At 44.6% G+C, this 25,108-nt stretch overlaps 2 protein-coding genes across 3 annotated transcripts; one reads left to right on the plus strand and one right to left on the minus strand.

The window, feature by feature from the left end:
* Positions 1-260: 260 nt before the first annotated feature.
* septin8a (septin 8a) lies at positions 261-23,111 on the minus strand. Of its 2 annotated transcripts, none has more exons than XM_076979298.1 (11): positions 22,979-23,111; positions 21,649-21,841; positions 17,581-17,695; positions 17,015-17,210; positions 15,885-16,071; positions 13,010-13,171; positions 11,887-11,983; positions 8,726-8,894; positions 8,481-8,613; positions 6,689-6,858; positions 261-2,105 (listed from the first exon to the last, which is right to left on the minus strand). In XM_076979298.1, exons 2-11 carry the CDS (start codon positions 21,676-21,678, stop codon positions 1,943-1,945), a joined length of 1,422 nt encoding a protein of 473 aa, XP_076835413.1. In that variant the 5' UTR covers positions 21,679-21,841; positions 22,979-23,111; the 3' UTR covers positions 261-1,942. The 2 variants fall into 2 exon arrangements, with proteins under 2 accessions (XP_076835413.1, XP_076835414.1); XM_076979299.1 differs by lacking the exon at positions 261-2,105 and adding an exon at positions 4,239-5,986.
* On the plus strand, positions 22,478-24,749 carry sowahaa (sosondowah ankyrin repeat domain family member Aa). Its single transcript, XM_076979297.1, has one exon. It carries the CDS (start codon positions 22,589-22,591, stop codon positions 24,014-24,016), a length of 1,428 nt encoding a protein of 475 aa, XP_076835412.1. The 5' UTR covers positions 22,478-22,588; the 3' UTR covers positions 24,017-24,749.
* The last annotated feature ends 359 nt before the right edge of the window (positions 24,750-25,108 follow it).

Genomic DNA, 25,108 nt, shown 5'->3' on the forward strand with positions numbered 1-25,108 from the left:
TTTGCGTTGGGAGTGTGCGTCCTTAATCGAATATTGGCGACGGTGAAGGTGAGTGGCGCCCCCGAATAGTCACTGGCTGTGTTCTAGCTCGTCGAAAGATTTAAATGAATTTTATTTGTAGGCCCAGTCAAAATACCTCAAGTGTATGGCCATCACTTCACTGATACTTGCTGCAAAAATCAATGAAGAAGATGAGGTAATTAGTTTTTAATTGCTGCAGCGCCAGAACGGAGTTCTGGGTCGTAACACACGGAAACATGTTGAGCAGTGGAGCAGTTTTATTGTTCATATTTGTTGTCACAGGTGATTGCGCCAGTTAAGGACCTGTTAGCGCAGAGCGGATGCAGCTTTTCCACAGCAGAGATTCTTCGCATGGAGAGGATTATCCTCGACAAGCTGCACTGGGACCTTTATACAGCAACACCAATCGACTTCATTCACATCGTAAGTGGTTGTCAACCCCGTCCCACAACCTAATTTTCCTCAGACTAAACACGACGGTAAGAAAAAGCACAAACAAAAAAAACACCTAACCCCTCCTGATGAACAATACCAAAATGGAGTCTTGGTCCCCCTCAGTTGTGCACTGCTAGGACATGGTTAGGCGTGAGCCAGAAAGGATTGACTGCGGCAGGTGCTTTTGCGTCTGGTCCAACATTTGGCGCAAAGCTGGTCCTGAGCCAGTCTGAGTCAAGGGCGGTGTCTGTGGCCAAGGCACTGACGATCTGGCGTGTACCAAGATAATAAAGCAGACAGCTGAACCTGCTTCAGAGGAGTGATACACCACTTCAGAAAACACTTGTTTTTACGCTTTCGTATAAATATACGAAAAGCTGGAATGAATGCCCAGGGAAAGATGAATGCCACTTTGATGTAGCTACCATTTAATTTAAAACGTCATGCAGTAGGAATTCAGACCCTCATGTTGATTGTTTTAGCATAGATTTGACCGAGGACTTTACATTTGTACTTATTTGTCATGTGTACGAATTTTGTCATGGATAAACAAAATTCGCTGTGGAGCCGTTTTGCGATTAATCTTTGTGTTGCAGAAGATAACGTAATACGCATCAGGTTCCTGCTTTGGCACACTTTAGAAAGCCCAGTCACTTTCTAGAAATTTGCTTGAAGACATACAAAGATCTTGACAAAATCTGTTAAACTTGCATCCTGACTTTAAAAAAAAAAAAAGCAAGATATTTGAAGGAAACAAAGGAAAGTACTAATGTTCATATGTATGTGATAACTGAAAAAAAATTATAGTTCACGGAATTAAAAAATATGTACTAGCATAGAAAAATAAACTTCCTTAAGTCTTTTCAAATAAATATTGGACATCTGATATCTTGTGAATAAATTACAGTATAAACCTAACATGGGGGGGGGAAGTCTATGTGAAATCTTTAGATTATCTTTAGATATATTCATTGATTACTCGGTCATTCCATTTGGAAATATGGTCAATTGAAAATACCGCAGTAGTATCCCACAATCCTCATCTCTTCCTCTGTAAACACATCACGTATCCCTTCAGTTCAACATGGCTTTTTCTCTCAGGTAGTTTAACATACAAAATGTGCGTGCTAACAAAATATCCTGTGTACGAGAGAAGGACAAATGTTTCACAGATCTACATAACAGGACTGTAAACACAAACCATCGATCATGTCTTCTCACAGGCTACCAGAGCCAAAAGGGGTTTTGTTTTGTTTGTTAGTTTGTTTTTCTCTTTCTTGACGGGGAGTGTAAAGGACACAACATTTTTAAAAACAGTATTTCACATCCCAGTCACCTTCGTCCTCCGTATCGAGTCACCGAGTCGCAGGAGCCGAAACGGTCTCCATCCAATCTGGCTTTCCCGTGTCCTTAATTTTCTTGTCTGCTTTGTGCAGTTTCGTGCCCTGTTGGTGTCTGCGCATCCCCACCTGGCGTTGGCCGCGGCTCAGAAGAAGCCCTGTCTCCAGGTGGCACTGTGGACCAGGCAGGTGCAGCACTGCATGGCCTGCCACCAGCTCTGGCAGTTCAGGGGCTCCACGCTGGCCTTGGCCATCATCACCTTGGAGCTGGAGAGGCTCACGCCGGACTGGTTCTCCTTCTTCTCTGACCTGTTGAAGAAAGCACAGGTAGGCGAGGGCTATGAATATGACCAAGGATGAGGTTAAATATCACTTATTTCCCCCTCACCCCATTTGATTAAAAGGTTAGCATTTTGTTTTTTTTTAGTTATATATTTCCTTAAGAATATCCAGATGGTTTATGCAGGGTTTCCATAGTGAACTTCAGGCTTTTTTGTCCATGTTGAAAACCCATAGCATCCAGAGATTGTGACTTGACCATACGAAACTTCTCCTCAAATGCTTCAACCAGGATTCGAAAAACCAACTCCACATACTTACCCACTCTTTAGTCTACTGGCCTAACGAAACCACGTTCGCCGACATTTCAAACCGGACTACCGTCCTCCGCTTATGGCTTCGCCTTTCTCCGCCCCCTTCAGGTCGAGAGCGCGGAGTTTATCTGCTGCCGGGAGACGGCGGACGAATACTTGGCCGACCTCGAGCCCTCCTCGCCGCCCAACGCCTTGTATGTCCTGGACGCCACCAGCCTGCAGCTCAGAGCTTGCGGGGAGGCCGGAGGAGAGGCGGGTGCCAGGAGGGGAGGCCGGCCCAGCAGGGGCAGAGGGGCCGGCCTTAGCTTGGAGGTGGATGATTTCTGCGATGGCTTTAGGCACCTGTACAATGAAGTCCCGCCCTTGGAGGTGGGACTACAGGACGTGGGAGGACTAATTAAAAATAAGGTCATCCTTTGCCCACCTCTCCAGCCCCCCTTAAATGAATAAGCTTTGTTCCTCGTGAGACACTTTGCTTTTACTGATATACAGTCATCACCTTAATCAGCACTTTGAAAGGTATTAGAGCCTTTTTTTTATGTACTGTATTTTTAATTGTTTGTCATTTATTGCTAAGTTTTATTTTTATACAAATTATTTACAACAGTAATGGTACTGAATGACGTGAGAACGTGAGGAGCCATTTGTCCTTTTTCATTTCCTGACCAGTCGACACCTTATGCGGTTCTCTGACGTCTGGAGTTTGTGTGAAGTGTTTTTATATGATGTACAGTCGGTGCTGAATTTATGTTCATTTCTGCTTTGGTGTAGTTTTTGTGCTTTCTGTTTGGTTCAGTAGCAGTAACTTGAAGACGATACCAGACAGTGAAGCAAGTCTGCTTAGTTTTGTCACTATTTTCGTGATTGTTAATGGTTTGGGACCAAATCTCATTCTTTCCAAACATTAAGACAGCTGGACATTTTAAACGGTTGTACTGCTCAATAAAGCTGAAGACGCTTTTGCTTCATATTCGGTTTCCTTTTGCTAAGCAGCCAATGGGGAACCAGCAGCCAAGGCTGGTCTATTTTTGTTTGTTCTTAAACCAGCGGTGAAGAAGAGACGAGGGCCAGTGCAAAGTCTGCCCTGACTGGACAAGAACAGCCACTGCTTTGCTGTGTGTTCTGTTTGAGTCAAGCTCAGTGTGGTAGTAATGGGAGAGTCAGTGATGCTGTTATCAGCATAACGGGGATGCTCTCTTGTGCATAAAAGGGACTGGAGTTTTGTGTTGTTTTCATGCCCATAAATTGTCATCCAGGAACGAAGTAGCATGCACGCTTCAGTAGCGGTAATTTTAATACCAGACCAGGAAGCCAGTCCGTTATTTTACAGAGCACTCATGTCACTACATTCATAGTTATAAGTTTTGTACCAAATGGCCATCGTTTCCAAACACTGATGCTACACATTTAATGATCTGTTCCACTGATAACCAAAGCTAAGAATCTTGAGTGACAAATGACTGACAGGTGACTGGCAGAAATCACTTTTGATAATTTATGCTGTTTGGGGTTTGTATTAAAGTCTTTTTACCAGGTGCTCCTTATACCATCTCAGTTATTGGAATATTAACATGCTCACCTACTGTTTGCACACACGTTTTTACTGCAGCTAGTGCCAACAGAGGAAACATTGTGGTTACACTTTTACGTAGGAAGCCAGGCTTGGCTGAAAATACACAGGCCTCTCCAAACTGAAAAACGAACTTCTCCCTGTGTGACGGATTTTTTTTAGGCAGCTGCAGGTTTGAGCAAGCGTAGGTCTTGAGTTGAACTCCAGCTTTGAACTTGGAGGAAAAGTACCTCCCGCTGTAAGATGACTTACGTTTAACTGAAAATTGTGGCTTCCACATACTTGTTGGCTCAGATGCACTGAGGTTGTTCAAGGTTGTTGTTTTTTTGTTTTTTTTTTAAACCAGAAAATGGAAGACTGGTCTATATCTGCTTCTCTGAAACACACAGACTTCACATCTGATCGCTTCCACTGTAAATGCAGAGAGGCTAAGACACAGATCCTTTTAGTGACAAGATCACATTCTTTGTCTTGCTAAATATCTGTATACCTTTGACAAGCAGCTACTGGGGCAATAAAATATCAAGAAGGGCACGTTTGCATGAAACCCTCTTTTGTTTGTGAGAAGAGGGCGGTACCCGTGCCTGGATTGGATGACACCCAGGCACTGAGCAGCTCCGCTCCGAGTTTCCATGGTCGTGTTCAGTCTAGTTATAATGGGACAGTCACCATGCTAATATCATCCTAACATAACGGTTGAAGCAGTAGTATGTCCTCCACCCTGCTGTATACAAGCGGAGGTGATTTTTTTTTTTTAATGGCCATATATCATTATCTGAATTAAGTCACATAAAGCTCATGTATCAGCACATTAAGATTGGGCTCCTTGATAGAACTCAGTTTTATAAATACTTTTAAAAGGCACTTTGTTGTTCCAGAATTTTACACCAATCATTAGACCCAAGTGTCAATCGATATCTTTGGTGAGTAAATTTGTTCATTCGGAGGTGTGCGTCTATTCAAAATATGTCCAAACGTCCTCAGCAATAGACGTGTGGAAGTACAAAGACTATAAGAGAAAACATGTCTCTGTTCCTCTACAGTACAGGAGTTACAGTGCCTAAGGTTGACGCTGAATACATAAATACTACACCATAAACACTAAAGAGGCCCAGGTGTAATACTTACTCAGTAAAATGTGAAGTAAATCCCATCCAGTCTAGGTGTAAAGGGGAATGTTTCAGGTTTCAGTTTATTTTCAGTATTGTGGAATACAATGACAGGTCTTTACTTACGATGTCAGCTCTCGTTTGGAAAGGCGCCAGACGACGCATTATTCCCCCGTAACTGAAAACGTGCCCCTCATTCTCCTCTATATCTTTACCATTTATGGTGACTGACAACAATACATTAAGCACCATACATTTTAACACCACAAACAGTACATATGTAGGAGTCATTAGTAAAAAATAAAATAGCAAAAAAATACAGGCTTTGGGTTATTATAAAAACAGCATGCCCCAAAAATATATATATAACACAGAGATTTAAGACTCGTTTATTTCAAATGTACCCATGTAGGTTTATATTTGCAAAACAGTATACACAGGTATGCCCTGCTCATTATTGCTATGCTGAAGAGTTTGGCTCAGATCTTTAAATACTACTGTACACTAATGGCAAACGTAAGGGCCGTCTAGTTTACTTGGTCTGACGATGCTCGTTAACCATAAAAACAGTTTAACATAATGGAACCAAAATATCAAATGTCCATGAGTTTATGCTGCAAAGAGGTTCCAAATGTGATAATGGAGGGGGGGAAAAGGGTATTTAAAAAACGTCCAACAGAAGGTGATAACCCGAATAATCCTAGCGTGGAGAATGGCAACACAATTGGGTAGTCAGTCCTGACAGTGGGGCTCTGTGGCTGAGGGGCCCCACTGTGCCTTTGGTCCATTTGTACAAAAATAAAGTCAGTGAGGGATTGACAGAAAACACAAACAAAAACAGACAAACAAGCGCTGGCGTCGCCATGACGATGGAAGACATGTCCGCAGTCGGCCTGGGATGTCGGGCCCATAAATTAACTGAAAGGAGAAAAATGACACAAAAAAACAACAGAAAACAACTAAATGAATGAGGGGGAAAAAACAGAACATGAAACATGGAGTGGCCCCATGCAAAACTGATTCCACAGATGTGTATGAATATGCATACATTCAGGAACTTAAGTAGATAATTAAGTGGAATGCATAATGACTTTTAGGATCTTCTAGGAATCAGATGTTGCACAATACATGCAATAACAACAACACACAAATTCCACAACACACCACAAGAGGGTCTACATAATAAAGATGATGATGCAGGCGACGTCCTTCACCAGCAGGTGGAGCTACATATACAAATGATGGAAACTCCTTGCATATGAATACATAGACTGTCACACAAGAGCGGCCGGGACCTAGCGTACCCTCTCGTTCATATTATACTACTTGATCAAGTTCCGACTCGCACCGACACTGTGCCAATACGATCATTTTCTTCTAACACCAGCATGTGTGCTGATCTGCTTATGATATTGTAATCGTTTTGTTTTTTTCTTTTAAGTCGCAGCCTTGATTACAATCACTAAAGGCAGCAAGCCCATCCTAGCACATGGAAACATACTGCTCCCCTCAAGATGAGGATTTAAACCGCCCTGAAGGGGGAGCTGTCCGAGACGGAGGGGCAAACGCAGGAAGCAGAAAAATAAGAAGAATGTGAAAGAAAAGAGGAGGATCACTCACTTCTTCTTGTCCTTGTCCTTCTTGAGCGGCTGCGAGAGGGAGAGGGTCTCGGCGGCCTGCTTCCTCCGGTTGAAGCCGTTCATCTCCTCCTCCAGGTCACGCCGCTTCTCCTCCACCTTCCTCTTCTCGTCCTGGTGCATGCGCTTCAGCTGCTCAAACTTATCGTGGAGCTGCAGACAGGGTGGAGGAGGAGGAAGAGGAGGAGGAGGAAGGTCAGAGGCAACCTCAGGCCAACGGGGGCGAGGTAAGCACACAAAACAAACCAAACACCTCTAAAGGAGGCGGGGCAAAGAGATCGTAATGCGTAGTAAGCAGTAAAATGGAGTACGTTTACGGGTTTATTTGGTTTATGGTGGCTGCTATGGCTACCAAATGCTGTTTAGTAAACGAATAAAGCGTTTCTCCTTTCAGAGTGTACCTATGCACACAGAGCTACAAAATAGAAAAAAAATAATACAAAACCTGTAGGATGGCTATGAATACATCTGTATATGTATTCTGATACAGGAAAAACTAAATCATACTACTTGTGTGTGTGTGTACAGGCAACAACATAAGCAGCCTTATGCATAAACAACATATCTGATCTGCATAAACATATATGCCAAAACATCTATTGTCAAATTGAAATTTTTTAATTATTTATGTAATATAATTTACATACATTTACATATGCTAATTTGAAGCTCCACCTAGGACCTATTTTTGGCCCTCAGTTAAGACCTTTTTCCTACCCACACACGCTCGATAAGTACAGGCCCTGGACAAAAGCACTTCACCCTTTCAATTTTCCATTGCACCACATCTGATTCAACTCATCCACACTCGTTCAGTATCGACCATGTTCAAGCGTGTTGTAGTGACACTGTAGTGCTGTGCTCTCTAGGATTACAGAACCCTCACCTGCTGAATTAAGGTAGACCGCCAGGGTCATTGGGTATGGATCATGGATAAAATTAGCTATAGGTCAGGATTAGTGTGATCAGGATTAAAAGAAATGTTCCTTGCAGGAAAATTCCAAAATGATGCCCAAAACAACATTTTGTTTTTGGGTTGTTTTTTGTGAAGTATGTTTCTAAAGTACACAGAACAAAACTGCACAATTTCCTTTACGCTTCAAGAGGGCACAAAACGGTATCTAGTTTCACATTCATTTAGTTTCACATGTTCTCGCACAACCACAAGTATAAAAATAGTTAAATGACCTCACATTCTCAGTAAACTGCATGAATTTTGAATACATATTTGACAGGTTCACAGAAGATTTTGGAATCAAGCATTCCAGACGTGTTCCCACAGCTACGAGTTCCTGTTTGTTTACCCTCCGAACTTCACATGCTCAACTGAGCAGAAAGGTGATGTGTACTCTGTCTGTTCTGAGCAGAAAAAGTCCCAGACGAATTAAAATTCTGTTCACATTGTAACAATGAAAATGATAGCAAGACTGAAAATACTGGTTCACTACATTGTCACTGCATTAGCATTAGAGTTGTGTATTAGACTGTCACTGTATAAGCATTAAATTTGTATATCAGAATTTCTTGAAGCAACGATGCTCATTAATGACCCATGGAAGCTTCTGAACGGTGCATTTTCCAATGCGAAAAAATTAACGTACTACAAAGTATACAGAAATTGCATTTTTTCAGAAAACACTGGAATAATCCTGTAACTAACATAGCAATATAATAATTTATTTAAAATGTACCTGACCAAACTATTTTCAGAGTGCCACTCAAATAAAATATTTTTAAGTATTTTTCACCAAATACCAGAGGCGCTCACTGCTCACCTCCCTCTCTTTGTCCTTTAGCTCCGCCTCGGTCTCCTTCACTTTGTTGACAAACATCTGCCTCATCTCCTCCTCCTTACGCTGCAGGTCAGTGAGGAACTCTTTCCTCTTGGCCTCGTAGGTCTCCTGTAGACTACAGATCAGAGACGTGTCAGACTCCACACCCCGGCCCCGCCCACCGACCCGACCTCGGCGGAGCGTTGATTTGTGGGTAGTGGCGGGTTCATAGGGGGTGGGGGGTCTACCTGAAGGGCTGGCTGTCGGGGTCCGTGTCCTTGAAGCCCATCTCCTCCAGTTTACAGCGCCTGTAGAGCTCGTAGTGGCGCGCGTGGGTCTGCTCACGCAGGTCCTCCATGTTCACGCGGATCAGCATCTCACGCAGCTTCACAAAGTCACAGTGGCTCTCGTTCTCCACTGCGCGCACACACACACACACACAATAGAAGTCTGCATGATCACACACTAAAACATGTGAGGACTCCCTAATGTAAATGTGGTAAATGTAAACCATAAATAAAAATGACAGCAGGTGCAATATAATTTTTAATGCTTCAGCTGCAATAGAATACCAAAGAGATGACAACACAGCTCTGGACAGTCAATTCCATGTCGTACTGTACTGAACCGAGAGACCCAGAGCCCCTAATTTCTACGTCAAACGAGCACTGAAGACAAAATCCCCATTCACAGTCAATACACACTACCATACTAGCACACTACCATAATACCATACTATGCATACTATGCTTACTAGCATACTACTATACAGCATGCTTGGTCTGTGCGGTAGCAGGAAGCGACCCGCAGGTGATCGGGTGCGTGACCTGAACCGATCTGGGACGACAAGGCGTCGCGGGAATGAGAAACATCCACGTGGACCATGAGGGCCGCCTCCAGCCCAACGCGTCTGCAGCTGGACCGGCGCCGTCAAAAATGTAGTGGGGGAGGGGCAGAAGAAAACCAGAAGAATGAGTGCAGCAAGAATGAAACGCACGCTTGACATGTGCAGCGTCTCCTGTGCTTCTGCAACGACGACGAAAGCAATGTGATGCACAGAGGTCAAGAGGTGAGCTTCTCCAGAACCAGCAGGGTCAACACGACACAGCAAGCGCTCTTACCCAGTTACTACCCAACCCCTCACGAACATTAGCTTATACCAACATCGGCCAGCCCTGCCCTGGAGGTCTGTCTTGTTGCAGGATGTGGTCTCAACGTTAACTCCACCTCAGTTACCTGTATTAGATCATAAACGGCAAAGGGATCTCCAGGAATGTGACTGTTAAGGCCTGAGATGAGCAGTTATTACCCATTTGAGGGACAAATGAGTTACAAGCCCAGATCTAGTCAGCAAAATTTGAGGTTTTGTAAAAATGGCAGAACTTCCAGTACAAGGGGGAGAAATGTACAAAAAAGGTTTTCATGGGTCAAGGGCCTGGGGACAGAGAGGAAAAGAGAGCACAGCATCCAGAAGCTTCTCACAGCATCATGGGAATATCTGATAATCTGAGAAGCAGATGAGGCTTGTGAGTCGTGTTCTCATAGTCTGGACTGCATGAGTAGCTCCATGAGGAATGAAACTCCAAAGAACAAGATCTCACTGCAAAAACGTGGTGTCTTAACTACGTGAAAAAAAAATATCCCAGGTATTAATCCAGACATGTGATAATCTAGACATGCATCAAGCTCGTGCCTTCAAGTGGGTGAAACACTCAAAAATGCTTTCTAAAGACTGCTGGATGTGACAGCGTCAATTTAGGTTGTCAGTCAGTTTCACAAATGTGTGTCGGAATAAATGGCTGAAAATGGTCTTACAGAGTGAAATATTAAGACAACCCTGGGAATGCAGAGCTGCACGTTCCAAAATGGGAGAGTGGAATGCAGAGTAGTGCTATTGGACCCAGCTGGATGAGTTAGAGGAACACTAACAGAGGCATGGGAAAAAACTCCCAGCAGTCCACAGTGCGCAAACCATCGAATCAGCCAGCAGATCCATAGACGGACATCAAAGGTCATTCAACCTCCACTTCCTGAAGGGAAAACGTTTTTGTAAATGAACTCGCAGCCAATGATTTGGCCCAGTTGAACACTGATTTGCTAAACCAAGAGAGGAACTCATTCAACTTTCTTACCAAGAGAAGGCAGTGCTCGTTATATTGGAACATAGCCAGTTACACATGACGGAACCGCAGAACTACCACGCCGGTTTGATCTTTCCTGAACACGGAGGCAGCTACAATAATATAATTTACGTCTGTAAGAAGTCTTACCCCCAATAGTGATCAATGGCTCAATAATGGAATGTGAAAAAGCACACTGGAGTTTAGTTCAATCTTTCTACTATACAACATGCACAAATGTATAAAACAAATTGGGGGGGGGGGGGGGGGGGGGGGTGTCAGTTATGCTCAATCACGAGGAGAAAAAGACGTCACGTCTGGAATGTAACAGCCGCCCAAAGCACAGCCCCAGGAGGAGGCCCTGGGAGCCATTTGTCGATCTCTGACAAGAAGCCCCCTGGGGAGGCTCGAGTCTCCCTAGCAGGAAAACAGTCATCCTCTGCAGACATAGGAGGTAAAAATAGACAGGCAGGGAAGAAATACCAGCAGTCTGCCATCTGTCCCAGTGTCTAGAGTGGACCATTTTAAAGCTTGTGGATGTACAGGACTCTGAGAGTTCCATACACCAAAACGTCTCCCAGCGGGAGTCTAGCCGCAGATGCTCTTTGCTAAGCCCAATAATTTGAGTGGCCAACTGTGACAATGTTGAGCTTGTTCTTCCAAGTTGCATTGTACAGTTCAGGGGAAAAAAAAAGGTTTAAAGTTGTTTAGGGAAAAGCAGGACGGGCTAACAAAACCAGGAGCGTACGCTCACACGCTGCTTTATGACCACATTTACATCATCTCACTCTGCTGCGTGCAGTGCCGGGTGACGTCCTGCAGGTTCCAAGCTGATTGCCTCTCGTGGGAGTCTCTCCGTTCTTGCTGGGCAACCAATTAACAGGAAAATGAACAGCTATCCTCCCCCGTGACCTTCGTTCAAGCAGGTGCTTTTAGCATCTGGGTGAAAGTGTCGATCAGCTCTCAGCCAGCGGATAAGGGAGGGGGTGGGCGTTACCCTAAGTTCTTCTCGAGGGAGATGGGAAGGGAAATGGTAGTGGGGGTGAGTAGTTGGGGGGGGGGGGGGGGGGGTGAATCTAGGAACCAGGCTTAGCTACTTTTGCTCAAATGCGGTTGATCCGTCCATGTTGGACCGAGCGGCAAGCACTGACTAGCCATTGCAGTGCTGGCTTGGGAGGACTAGGAATACTGTGCTTGGTAAACATCCTGAAAACGTTGACTGAGCCGTGTGTTGAGTATCTGCTTTGTTTGGGTGACATACAGCAATGATTATGTATACGGTGCCTTACCTTGAACCACTCCCCAGGGATACTGCCTGGCCCGCACTGACTTATTCCCCACTTTGACCTCTTCCATGCTGCCTACTACAGCAAAGGGGAGATGAGCCTAGGACAGGGAAACGTGGACCAGATTACAGCTGCCATTCAAAAACGCACTCTCTCCAACACCACAGAAGGTTTTCGATGTCTGGGTAACTCCTTTTAGAAGACTCAGCAAAATACTGGGGTACGGCGTCTTAAAATAAGCCAGTCCAAAGTGCTAACGTGGCTAATGGTGAGAGTAAGTGGTTGGTGTGGCTCTCTCAAGTTTGGATGCAGGGGAACTTTTAAGAGTCCAGCCTTTTCAGCAGCAGTTCTTACTTGAACTTACTAGTAAAAAATAAAAATAAAAACATCACCGCACAATATGAATAATAACTACGCATACACTAGAATGATTCAGCTCTAGACAACCAGACAACACTCCCTTATTACAGAGATGATCGTCCGTTCTTGCTGGACATCACAGTCACTCTGCTACATCTAATGGTCACTTTATGACACGCTAAATTGACGCTTAATGTTACTGAAGAAAATCTAAAAGGTGATTTGCTCTTGTCTAAATGTATGAAGTGTCCTTCAAGGAACCCAAGGACGCTTTTCAATTAATATACGCAACTTTTACATCCAGTCACACACTGGTGAAGAAGAAGCCAATCACACAGAGCCTACTGCCATCTTTCCATGGAAACATGGAAACCTCACCGAGATATGGACTTGATCAACAGATCCTAAAGCTGAGAAGCAAACATGCTAACCAACTGTGTTGCCCGCAGTTCACTTTGCGGGTTTTAGGTTTAAAATAGATTACATTTGATTTTATAAAATGTGGATGCCCCATTTTCTATTAAAATTCATACATAACCTCCTACGGCACAAAAACTTTACAAACATAGCATGAGGAAAGATTCACTGTTGGACGTATAGCAGCCAACTGTAAGAAGAGAGATAATTAATAGGTGCCCAAGAATTCCATTTGCATTTTTACCTGAATCTTTGGTCTGAATTCTACACATTTATATGTATTTAATATACTGAGTGTTTTGGCTTATTCAGTATCGTTCAGACACAGCAGGCTTCAGTGGAGACTCACGTTCATTGAAGAGTTGATCTCCGCAACCGCTTCATCGTCCGTGGGGAACTGGTAGATCTGAACGCCGTTGCTCACCAACTCACTCATGATCTTAATCTTGAACTTGTGTAGCTCGCTTTTGGAGATCGTGTCAGCTTTTGCAATAATGGGGATGATGTTAACCTGAAACAGATAGAGCATGGCTTATACTTCACAGTACAGGACATTTGGTTTGTCCTTTAACACCAAATGCTTGTTGGGGTGAGGGATTGGGATGGATTCATCATCAGGAGTGAATTTGACAGATTGTCCATTTACGAGCAATGTCATTAGAAAGTGGGTGGAGGGTTGCTATGGGACCAGATATAAACCTGCACACTCCCCCCCCCCCCAAAACACACATCACACATTAGACAGATCACTTTATTGATCCCGGATGGAAAGTCAAGTAAATGTGCAGCTGTGTCTGTGAGGTGCTGGCAGACACTTTTGTGAAAGGACTGAACGTCTGCTGCAAAAAAATGTGCATTTTGTAAAAGCAAATTTGTGTGTTGCTTTCCTGCTCCGTAATACATGATTGAACACGCGAAACGTGCAGAAAACGCCAAACCAGGAAATACTCGTTGGGTGAACTTTACTACGAGGACGATATTACCAGATCAGTGGTGTCACTTTGCCTGGACACGTCATAGCAGATGCAACGTACTGCTACAGTCGCTTTCAGTAATTACATGCCAGACGCCCTGACTGTGATGATTCTCAGCGGTGAGGACTCTGACACGGGCCTCCCAGCTGAACATCAGACTGCTGCTCCCACCAACAGCTGAGACACACAGCCAATCACACTGTATTACCGCCACGACGGCTTTTCCGCAACAATCCCTTTTGTGTCCGCCGAGAAAACAAAGCAAACGAGCCTAATCGAGGCCGCTGAATAATTAAGACGTGCACGTGGGTTGAACGGATGATTATTCTGCACTACTCAGGTGTCAGAGCAATGTTTGTTCACCCTGGGCTATTTTTTGCAAGGACACATAAGTGTGGAGGCACGTTACGTAAAGAGGGGCTGTCTGGCTCCAGGCCACTCGATCGTGACGGGAGGACCATCTGTGCCGTATGCTTCCCGCATCCTCCAGTGACGACAGTCGGGCCAGCACCCAACTACCAACAGCACTGTTCGCGCTCACTCCTCCGGACACGCCCTCAAACACATGCAGAGGAAGTGCAAATCTAATCCGCTACGTTTCCCAACGGGTAACACCAAGCGAAGCCACTGGACACGATTTCCGATTGATATTAGTCGGCATTCGCATCGATGTTGTTGGTTCGAGCTCAAAGAGCGCACAGGAACACCAGGCAGTGTTGGACCTCAGTGTAGCTGCTGACGGGGAAGCTGGTTTTGGCTTCTCTCCACGGTTGGTAGTTGTGGTATGACGTGGGACAGCCTGCTAGCTAGTTGATAGGTGGGAATGAATTACTGACCATATTGGACCAATGGTATTTGAAATAAAAGCTGTAGATAAAGAGAGTGGAGGATCTTTTAGATAATTAACAATGCCAGCTGAGCCCCATGAATTATGTTAAGCCAATAATGATGAATAAATCATTACTAGGGTCAATTTAACGCAAGGGCTCCCATGCAGTAGAGGGTCCCCAAATAATCGAGCCCCCTGATTGTGTGCGTTTGTTTTTTTTGTTTTGGATTGGCCAGATTAACTCTTCAAAGTTCGGTGATGAGGACCACATTATCGTTAGGACTCGGATTTGTGGCCTGCGGCTATATGCTACACAATGTGAAAGTTGGAGCTAGTTCATTACCAAAATGTTCAAGGTCAGAAAGTGTGAGTGAAAGGAAAACAAAAAAAGAAAGAAAGCCCGTAAAAAAGGGGGAGGGGGTGGAGCAAAAACAGGAGCTGATGAGGTTTGACAGTCTGAGGAGTCAAGGTCAGTTAACCATGAGCTCCACTACCCAAGAAGGAACATTAATTAAGGCAATCACATCATCTGTGGCTAGTACAGGAGACGAGAGAGCTGCCGTTTGAGTCAGAGGACGCTTGTGCCCGCCAGGCCTACGTCCACCGTCTTCTGTTGTGGCAGCAGTGGACAGCGTTGCCATGGTACCTCAAACAGACGAGCTGTCCGACGAAGAGTGATTTTTTTTTTTTTTGCAAAATTAAACAAAGGTGAAGATCATCTCAGAGAGTCTGCGCTACTCTCCTCAACGAAGTGTTTGTTTTTGTTTTGCGTGCAATTTATGTGAAATGACAAAGTTCATTTTGCCAAGGTTACAGTGACTGGATGTCTGCATGTCTGAGCACGAGGGCTGTGAAATAAACAGGAACACAATGACTGCCTACATCAACTAGAGTGCTGACTGTGGAAATATGGAAACACAGCTCCAAACATCAGTTTGAGTACTGTGAGTACAGGAGCCTGGTTTTGTCGTGCACTAGTGCAGTATTACGCTTCTTGCAAAGCGCATGCTGCTACCACAAGGTTCAGCCTTAATAATGGAAGTGACTATTGTTGAGCTCATTTGAGTCAACTTTCAAAAACTGCTCAACACAGACAAATTTCCAACAGGCACGTCTGCTTATTAACAACTCATTACTATCAATAATTTCCACAATTACTATAATTCCCACCTTTACTCGACCAGTACAGGATAGTCTACTCTGAATTGAGTGTGCAAATGCACCCAATCAAATGACAAACTTAAACGAAATAGCTGAGGTTAACCACGGCTACCTAACCTAACTAACAATGAACAACATTTAGCATGGCGTCACGCTAAGTACCTCATAGTTCGAGTAGCTTCATTTGGGTGAACAGTTCCGTTGTTTTTTTTTATATATTTACAGGAATATTTCACATCGCGTCTACATTTCAGGTGTACCTTGCTGTCAAGTTTCTTCATGGTGACCAGGTCGAGGGACTTGAGCGAGTGGCCCGTGGGGGCGATGAAGTAGAGACAGATGTGGAGTCTGGTGTCGTGGTAGTTGAACAGCGAGCGCTTGATCTTCAGCTCTTCCTGCAGGTAGTTTTCAAACTGCGTGTCGATGTAATCCACAATGGGCTTGTAACTGCAAAAACAAAAACAACCAACCCTTCAATAATAAACCACAGACACCCCCCCCCCCCCCCCCCCCCCGACCCCCAAGTTCTGTAATATGTTTTAAGTAAAATCACATTATTAGGCAAATATGCTTAAGTCGTATCTTAAGTGCCCTTTCTAGTATAATTGGGAGAGAATGTGCTTTTATAGAGGAACAGTGCCTCGTGGTCGATCCCGTTTCATTCTTAGAGGGCAGCGTACAAATCCCAGGAAAATCTCTCTCTACACACGGACCTGCCAACGTGTTTACAATGCTTGACCTTTCCCCATGTTGCTCAGGGGCGTTTTCCCAGCATGCATCTCTTGTGAACCTTCAAAGCCTTCATTGGCTGCCTCTGCTGGTTGCATTCTTCTCGTGCAGTGCTACTTCTGGCAGCATTCTAGACTGGATCGTCTGGGAGCAGCTCACTCGAGCCGTCCCTTGTCTCTCTCACACACTCTTGCACACGCACAAGCACGCACACACACACAAAAAAAAAAAACCACGCATACGCACGCACACACATTCTCCCCTTTCTCTCGCTCTCTGACCCTTCACTCACAGGGGTCACGCAAACATGCGGTCCCACAGCTGTAGTTCAAACCAAGAATTTCCTCTTTAACCCCTCCTCTCTTTATCTCTTTATCCCCTCCTCCCTCCATGTCTTTAACCCCTCCTCCCTCCCTCCATCTCTTTCCTTAATAAAATCCCCCTATTAAATGGTGAAGTTTTTCCAGCCTCTAGGTCTCTTGACTTAGGCACATTCCTCGTGACATTTCAGCCTAATATAATCTGATTCATACCTGGACTGAAACAAACACTTAAAGGGGGAGGGGGGGGGCAGCCAAATCGAACCACAGAAGGGGGTATGTCATAGTGTTCCTGTGCGGGACAGTCAGGTAGCTAGAGGCAGGCATCGGTCATCTCCTACCTCTCTTCCTTGTTGATCTGGTCACCGAAGCCCACCGTGTCCACTATGGTCAGCTTGAGGTGGACGTTGCTCTCCTGCAGGTCGTACGTCCTCGGCCGCAGGTACACGCCATTCTGGTAGTGGCTGGCCTCCTCGTTCTCAAAGGTGGTGTTGAAAAGCGTGTTCATGAGCGTGGACTTGCCGATGCCCGTCTCCCCTAAACGACAAGAAGAATCTAGATGTTCTTCTAGGAGCACTTACTCCTCTCCTTGAAGGAGAGTTCACATTTATTTATGTTTGACAGGGAGACCACACATTTCATCAGTATTACGGCCATGACGTGAATGTGTCAGGCTGCCTGCAGTCACGGGGCAGGTTGATGCTGAAAAACAGCCCGATTCCTCACAGTAAAACCTCAGCTGCTTTTCAAACGGTTTGAAAGCGAGATAATGTGGTGCTGTTACCCCTGTTGACGACTGAGACAAACTATTTTACCAAATCAAGTGAAGAATGGTGTTATTTAGACGACTTCTGCGTCTGAGCGGTGAGAACCTCCTGCGAGTGTGGGGGAGAGGCTGCCGGCTTACCCACGCACAGGATGTTGAAACAGAAGCCCTGCGCCACCGATTTGCTGACCAGCTGATCAGGCAGACTGTCGAAGCCAACATGGCCGCCCAGACTGAGGTTCCGCTTTTCTTCGTTCTGCAAGACAAGCGAGAAGGTGGTTTGGCTGCGTGACGATGGGGGTTCTGGGAAGCGCTGTGACGAGCGACGTCTCCAGAAGAGAGCTCGAGGGCACCGTGAAGAACCACAGTGGGCTAGTGCAGCTATTGGTCGAAGGTGCAGTTCTCAGGTTTATTACCTGCTGCTGGTTGTTTGGGTGTAAAGGACAAAAGAGCTGAAGAGGGGTCAAGCCTTAGGGGCTCTATTTCTCTCTGATGGGTGGGCGGGGTGGAGGGGGTTCTTTCTTTTCCTCCGTTTCTCTCTTCCCTTCCCTTATCTCTGCATCCCTCCATTTTTCTTTCTCTTTCCCGGTGCATATTTGCCGGCTGAGGTCATTGGGCTCCGTGAAGGAAGCAGATTTGGGTCAGATACCCCTCCCGCGCTCCTGCCCTGCCCCCAAAGTCCTGTTTCAAAAGCTGAGGTTACAATGGAGAGAAGACAACACTCCACCCCCATGGAGACTCGTCAAGGATCTAGAGATGCAGGCGTGGGGAATGCGGGCAGGTCTGGAAACCGACACTACATCACGGACAGGCGTGACCCTTTTAACACAAGGGATGAGATCAGACAAACACGACGGTGGCTCCAGCACAGTAAACATCAGGCTCCGAGAGCAATGAATGTCAGGTTGAAATATTCTGACGTGTGGTTCACCGCTGCAGCAAAACTCAATAACTACGGCCTCCGAGCTGACGCATTGTATTATTGGAGGCGTTTGGGTATTTATAGCCACAATTAGATAAGTGAAAACCATTTGGGCTTCACCATTCAGCCTTGCTGTATACGCCCACTGCCACATGTCTCAGAAGTACAACTATCGCACTTCGAGCCAGCCAGGAAGAATTTCATAACAATAAACAAAGCACAGAGAGATTCCCACGTCGATATGGAACACTCCTCTTAGAGGAACCTTCCTTCAAACTTTCGGTTTTCCTTCACTGGGATGCCAACGTCATTCTGAAAATCCTTCCAGCGACCTGAGATTCAAGTGCATTTTAAAGCCATTGGTAAAAAAAAAAAATTGAACCCAAATACGTAAAACATTTCAAGCATTCAAGCCACACCTAAAAGCCCTATAACACAAATAAGCCTCACCCTTTATTAATGTCGCAACATTCATCACATTAATGAGGAGATCGGTGTGGACCAATAAAGTCAAGCCCAGCAGTGGGGGAGGGTGAAGATGAGGGTGACACGGCCTGCCACTTGGACAGGGTACAACTGTGGCAGATGGATAAAGACACCTCCAGTGCAGTACCACAGCTCATTCTCCATCCCAATCTCTCTCTCTCTCTCTCTCTCTCTCTCTTTCTCTCTCACACACACACAAACACACCTGAGCCTCCTTCAGTGTGCTGACAAGGCCTCCATAGCTATGAATCTGATTCACTCACTGGCAGCCATAAAGGCTGATAAAGGGTTAGGAAAGGTGGGGGGGGGGGGGGGGGGGGGGGGTCCTGCAGATGGTCCAGATTTGATCCTAGCATGCCACTGGTGCAAAACAAAAGCAGTCTGCTTCAGCACGTTTGTGTGTGTTCATCACTCTTACGTCCTCTCGGACACACACACACACACACACACACACACACACACACACACACAACGCTCTGGGTGCAGCGCCTCGTGCTTGTCACACATCTCCGGTTGCTTAAAAAATGGCAACAACCACAAGATCGTTTCACAGAACTAGGCAAAATCTTTGCGGTGTAGTGTAAACAAAGAGACCAGTCTCATGGACCTTCACTAGGCCAATTCACAGGCTACAAGGGACTTTCAGCTGTGTAGTCCAGAGGTGACCTTACTCCATGTCTTGGGCACCATCATGAAGCATCCATCAGACAGAGATTAAGCCCAACATTTAACTGCGAGACATTTAATTAGTGTGGTTAATAATACAGCTCTCCTACTGTAGACAAAGTGCACAGACTCAATAGTCTAGGTTCTCACTTCCGCTGTCGGAAGGCAGCAAGTAATAATAGTTATAAGGACAGAGATAATGATGGTCCTGTTCTTTGATCTGATTGGATGACGCCTTTAAATCAAACCAATCACCTCTCGCTTCCCTCCCCCTGATGCTAATTCAGGCACTACATGTGATGGTGTTGAGAGACAAAAAGTAAAAAAAAAAAAAAAACATACATACATCTCCATAACCACCATGCTAAATGTTTCTTCGCTGAAAGTATGCCCTGAAAATACAGCATGTGGCCTTTTGACACAGAATGTCATGGTATCAGAACAGGAAGTAGCCACCACTACCGCTGGCCAAAGAAGACACTTTGTTTTGGCCTCTCAAGCACCATGACACTGTTGACACTACAGGTCACCACACAATACCCCATTCAGTCGTCAAAGGGCGATCATTTCTCTCAGAACGTTGAGCTCTAATGCCGGACAACTCTACTTATGGAACATGTAATTCCAAGTCTTTTCTGTATCCAAGACAAAACACAGACCTACATAATTTAGTTTGCTTGATGTCTTGATGTGTTAATGCTGGCCTGGTGATTGCGTATCATACAGAACATGTAGTCACAGTAAACAGGATGCTGACACCTCTCAACTCTTATTGTCCAAGACACGATCAGGGTGTAACATGTGGTCATCATTTCAAGATGAGTGTCCATTCTATATATAGCTAACAAATGCATACAAAAACCATAAATAATTTTGAAGATAAGTACATAAAGTGCCTGGGTATAAACCTGCAAGCATATATAATTTGTTAATCGTGATCTATAAAATGTCCTCTTGACAACCAACTCTGCTCAGATGCTGTGGCATCAGATGGACCCTCACACACAAGGCCCATTTGTGTGTTTGTTTAGTAAGGCGGACACAAGAGCTGCAGTACAATGGGTCCTTGCTGTAGCTGTCAGTTCTCTGTCGCAGCCTCCTTCACGTCTTTCCCTTATTCTCTTGTTCACACACATGCATATATGCGTGTGTGTGTGAGAGAGTGAGTGAGTGAGTGAGTAAATTTACAGAAACATCTGAACTCAGGACCCAAACTGCTGCATTACTGTTGTTTTCTTACTAAAGTAACAGGCCCTACATTTGACAGTAACCACGTTCTTACTGACATCAGATTCAAATGAAGTCTGCACGTTTCCACTGAAGGAGGATTCGTTAGTAATCTTCTCATTCTTTATATCGAGAATCACTCAACCTCGGGTTCCGCAACTGCGATGATCTCCTTACTTGACAAACTGCAAATGAATGAGGCACCAAATACCAAATAGCCACTACCACCGCCATCACTTCGCACCGTTATCCGCGATCTTTGAATGGCGTTAATGGCATGTCAGTCTCACCCTGTTTGGATCAATGGTCTTGCAATTTTGGCACATATCACAATCTGCGGCACGTAGAAGATATATCTCAGGACCTTACACGACACATAACGAAATATGAAGTTGGGGCAGAAGTGATCCGTCTAACTGGGCATGACATCGCCAGTTTGATCTTTGCTTTTTCGCAATCACGAACATATTCTAAGAGGAAAACAAGCTTAATTTGCGCAGACGAGCCTCCGGCAGAATACAGTTAGATCTTTGCCAGCAGATTTTTACAAGTATTTGAAGTAAAACGTCTGGCCCAAAGTGCATGCCCATGTAAACAAGTCCCAACGAAAGGCAAGGATGCTGTCTCAGGAGCAGCCTCGCCTGGAGTACAACGTACCCATCAACTATCTGACCTTCTCTACCATCACACTGCTTGACCACTGCAGAGGTGCAACTGACGGGTGTTGCAAATCTCCCCGCAGCCTGATCTCAACGGTGATGGTGGAGCGGGTGGATCCTCGCACACTCATCCGTGGACTCACCCTGATTCTGGTACCGATAAGGCTCCCTTTAGTTGAAGAAAACACACGGATGCCGTGAACGTGTTCTTGAAAAGGGGAATGGACGATAATAATAAAAAATACTCACGGAAAACACGTCTACATCCGTGGCAGCCATGATGAGGAATGTGCGCGTTAACTCCGAGATGGGCGTGAGGGGAAGTGCCCGAGTCTCTCCGCTCTACGCTCACACGGACCAGCAGCGACTTCAATATGGCCACTTCCTGGAAACTCCCACTTGGACCAGGAATTTCATTTTCACCTCAACAGAATTGATGTTTCTAAGAAAGTAATAAAAAAATTGTATAAAAATATATTTTTTAAAATACGTCTTAAATATTCTGTCGTAAAACAGCCAGGTGTCTTTATAGTAGGTCTGCTCTGTATCTTGAAAAAACGACCGTTGAACTTTTATCACTAGTACCGCCGGGAGTTGTAGTTTTAAATCATGGTCATGTAAAATTCTGAAAAATACGGTTTAGGCATAGCTAAACAGATTGCAGATTGCAGATTTAAAGTTAAATTGTTTTAGTGGAGAAATCTGTGGATGTATATTATTATGTATATTATTATTAATATAAAAAATCATTATTATAAATATCATATTTATAATAACAACAGTCATAATAATAATATGTATTATTGTTGTTGCAGACTGTTGCCGTTGTTGGTCTTTTATTTTATAGAGGAATACTAATAAACATACAGGTTTATCATACTCTAATGTAAGATAACTAAAATATTTATCCATCACCCGCATCCATCCATCAGGATGATGATAAGAGGCCAACTGAGGCAAACCTTTTAAACTGTAAACTATGATCCATATATAAAAACCTAAGAGACATCTAAATCAAGCAGGTAAGAATTTGCATATATTATTTAAATTGCATCTACGTGAACACTACACCCGGAACTCGCCTATACAGGTGACAGCCTCAGGTGTCGAAAACAAGACAGATCGAAGATATTCTTACTCTTTCTCAAGCTGTTTAATTCGTTTAGGTTTTAAGCCGAAAATTTCCAAAATGGATTTATCCCAAGAGGCAATTCTGACAATGTTGTTAGAACAGGGAGGCAAAATAAAGAACTCCGAATTACTGGGCGAGTTTAAAGCTCTATTAAACTGCAGTGATCCGGCTGAGAAGAAGCTAAACCGAGACCTTTTCAAGACGTGCGTAAATAACATTGCTGTAGTCAAAGAAATTGATGGTACAAAGTTCATAGTTTTAAAGAAAACCTATCGCCATTTACTTGAAGAAACGTTTGACGTGAATTCTAAAAAGGACGAGGTTGAGAAAGTTAATCCGGAGAACACGGGACTCCACCCAGCAGACGAAGACAACGAGAACAGTACGCAGGTTAAAGACGGAAAACCTAAGGCGCCTGATCCAATCAAGTCTGCAGATCCAGCTCACCTAGATATCACCGAGTCTTCAGACAACAGGCAAGCACATTCCCTCACTGAACTGTCCTTGGAAAGAAACACGCCTGTGGACTCCAAAGGGGTTAGTTCCTTACAGTTTGTGGTTCCACTCAAGTCAAATGCAGATGACACCCTGCAGCGTGGGCCTGTTTGTTCTGCTAAGACTGAGGCAAGTTCACGCAAACCTTACGCATTACCATTACGAATGCCTGAAGTGATCATCACCCCTGCTGCTCATAAAGAAAATGCACCCAAGGACCATCTATCTCCAGTGAAGTCCCTGCTGCAGACTCCCAGCTCACCCAGATATAAGAGGAGATCGTCTACAGACAGTGTGGCAGGCAACAACTCGCCCCAACTGAGGAGGTACAACAAGGGCCCTAAGCCAGCGGATGAGCCCAGATACGCTGAGGCGTTCCCACTAGAAGACGCAGAACATCAGTGGCTTGTGACATCTGCCACGGGCCGCTGGGGTCTCGTCTACGGCCTGCTATTGAGCGACGTCCATCTTGCGGAGAAAAGGGATTTCATAACGGGCTTCACAGCCCTGCACTGGGCCGCCAAAAGTGGCAATGAAGACATGCTGTGTAGGATCATCGATCTGTCCAGGCAGAGCGGCAAGGGCGTGGACATCAACACCAAGTCCCACGCCGGTTACACGCCGCTGCACATCGCCGCCATCCACAGCCAGGAGGCCATCATCGACCTTCTGGTGAGCCGTTACGGGGCTGACCGCACCGTCCGGGACAACGCCGGGAGAAAGGCCCATCACTACCTGCACAAAGATGTGTCGGCAGAGCTGCTGGAGCTGCTCGGGGGGTCCAGGGTGGCGATCCCAGAGCCGCAGAAGAGCACGGAGGACTATGACGGTCACAAACACACGCACACCATCAGCCGACTCTTTCAGCCCGTCCCGGGCGTCAGCAAGAAGAAGGTGAAGATCAGAGGTTCCTTCTTGTCCCTGGCCGAGGAGGCACGGGTAGAGCATGCAGCCCCCAAGCACAGGGTCCAGTCAGATGTGTTCTCCTAAAGACCCTGGTCCTCCAGACACACACGAGGCTACTGCATGGCATTGGTTCATGGGGTCAGCATTCCACTGACTGAGAAGCAAAATTTATTTTTAAAAAAGCAAACAAAATGCCCTCTTCTTTAATCAACAGCTCTAGCAAAACTTTCAGCTTGAGCAAAAGTATTTTATTTGTGTGGAGATAATCACCGTGTATTATCTGGCGTGCATGTTGTCTGGGTTTTATTAATGAATGTAGTAATACTGGATGTAGGAACATCCAATGAGTGAAATCAAATGAGTATAGTCATGGACTTTATTATAGTATTAATAACTTGAGTACTAATTTAAAGTGGAAATACTTGCATCCTATATATTTGTACGAGTGGCAAATGCACTAGCAAGTGAAATTGTGCAGAAAAATTATAGATTTGTTGCCTGTTACTCCAGAGAAAAGATATATTTTGATCACAAATGGTCAAGAAGAGTGATAAACATGGTGTCTCATTTCATGGCAGACATGCTGGCTAAGTACATTTTCAGTATACAATATAAACAAATGTTCTCGAAGTGTTACACTGTAAGCATATTTTAAATAATAGATTGAAAAACTCACAAATATATACATATATATAAACTGACACTTCTTGTTTATTACTGAATCATTTTGCATATGATCTAGCTATAGGAGAAATGACTTATAAAGTAACCTACAAACTTGTCTCTACAGCATCAATAAATTCCATATTGTCTGTTGGTCTGGATTTGTTACATGTAGGAAACCTTCCTTTTGAACAATGTTTGGCCACAAACTGCCACGCTTTGATTTTACTGGTCATGTGATATTTCACACATAGCCAGTAGTATGTAGTTACTTCGCTACTGATCTATATATTTCAAATGTTTTTATTGGGTGTTTGTACTAACTGCAATTACATTACAATCACCAAGACATGCTCAAAAATAAAGAAATATGTAAATAAAATATTTCACAGACAAAGCAAAACCACATTATTGACAATGCTAACCTTACCAGCAACCCTCACAGTGACATCCTAATCTGAGACCAGTTTTACAGTGTAGCTGCCATGGCTGCGCTTATAGTGAGAGATATGT

This window comes from Brachyhypopomus gauderio, chromosome 18 (genome assembly GCF_052324685.1).
Source record: "Brachyhypopomus gauderio isolate BG-103 chromosome 18, BGAUD_0.2, whole genome shotgun sequence".
Lineage (NCBI taxonomy): Eukaryota > Metazoa > Chordata > Actinopteri > Gymnotiformes > Hypopomidae > Brachyhypopomus > Brachyhypopomus gauderio.

Excerpts from the sequence above, each read along its gene's own strand:
- septin8a (XM_076979298.1), bottom strand. The coding sequence starts at position 21,678 with ATGGCTGCCACGGATGTAGACGTGTTTTCC. Across the intron at positions 6,859-8,480 it reads TAAAGGACAAAGAGAGGGAG|CTCCACGATAAGTTTGAGCA; the intron begins GTGAGCAGTGAG and ends CCCTGTCTGCAG. Across the intron at positions 2,106-6,688 it reads AAGGACAAGGACAAGAAGAA|GTCAGAGAAGAAGGAGAACC; the intron begins GTGAGTGATCCT and ends TTTCTTCAACAG.
- sowahaa (XM_076979297.1), top strand. The coding sequence starts at position 22,589 with ATGGATTTATCCCAAGAGGCAATTCTGACAATGTTGTTAGAACAGGGA.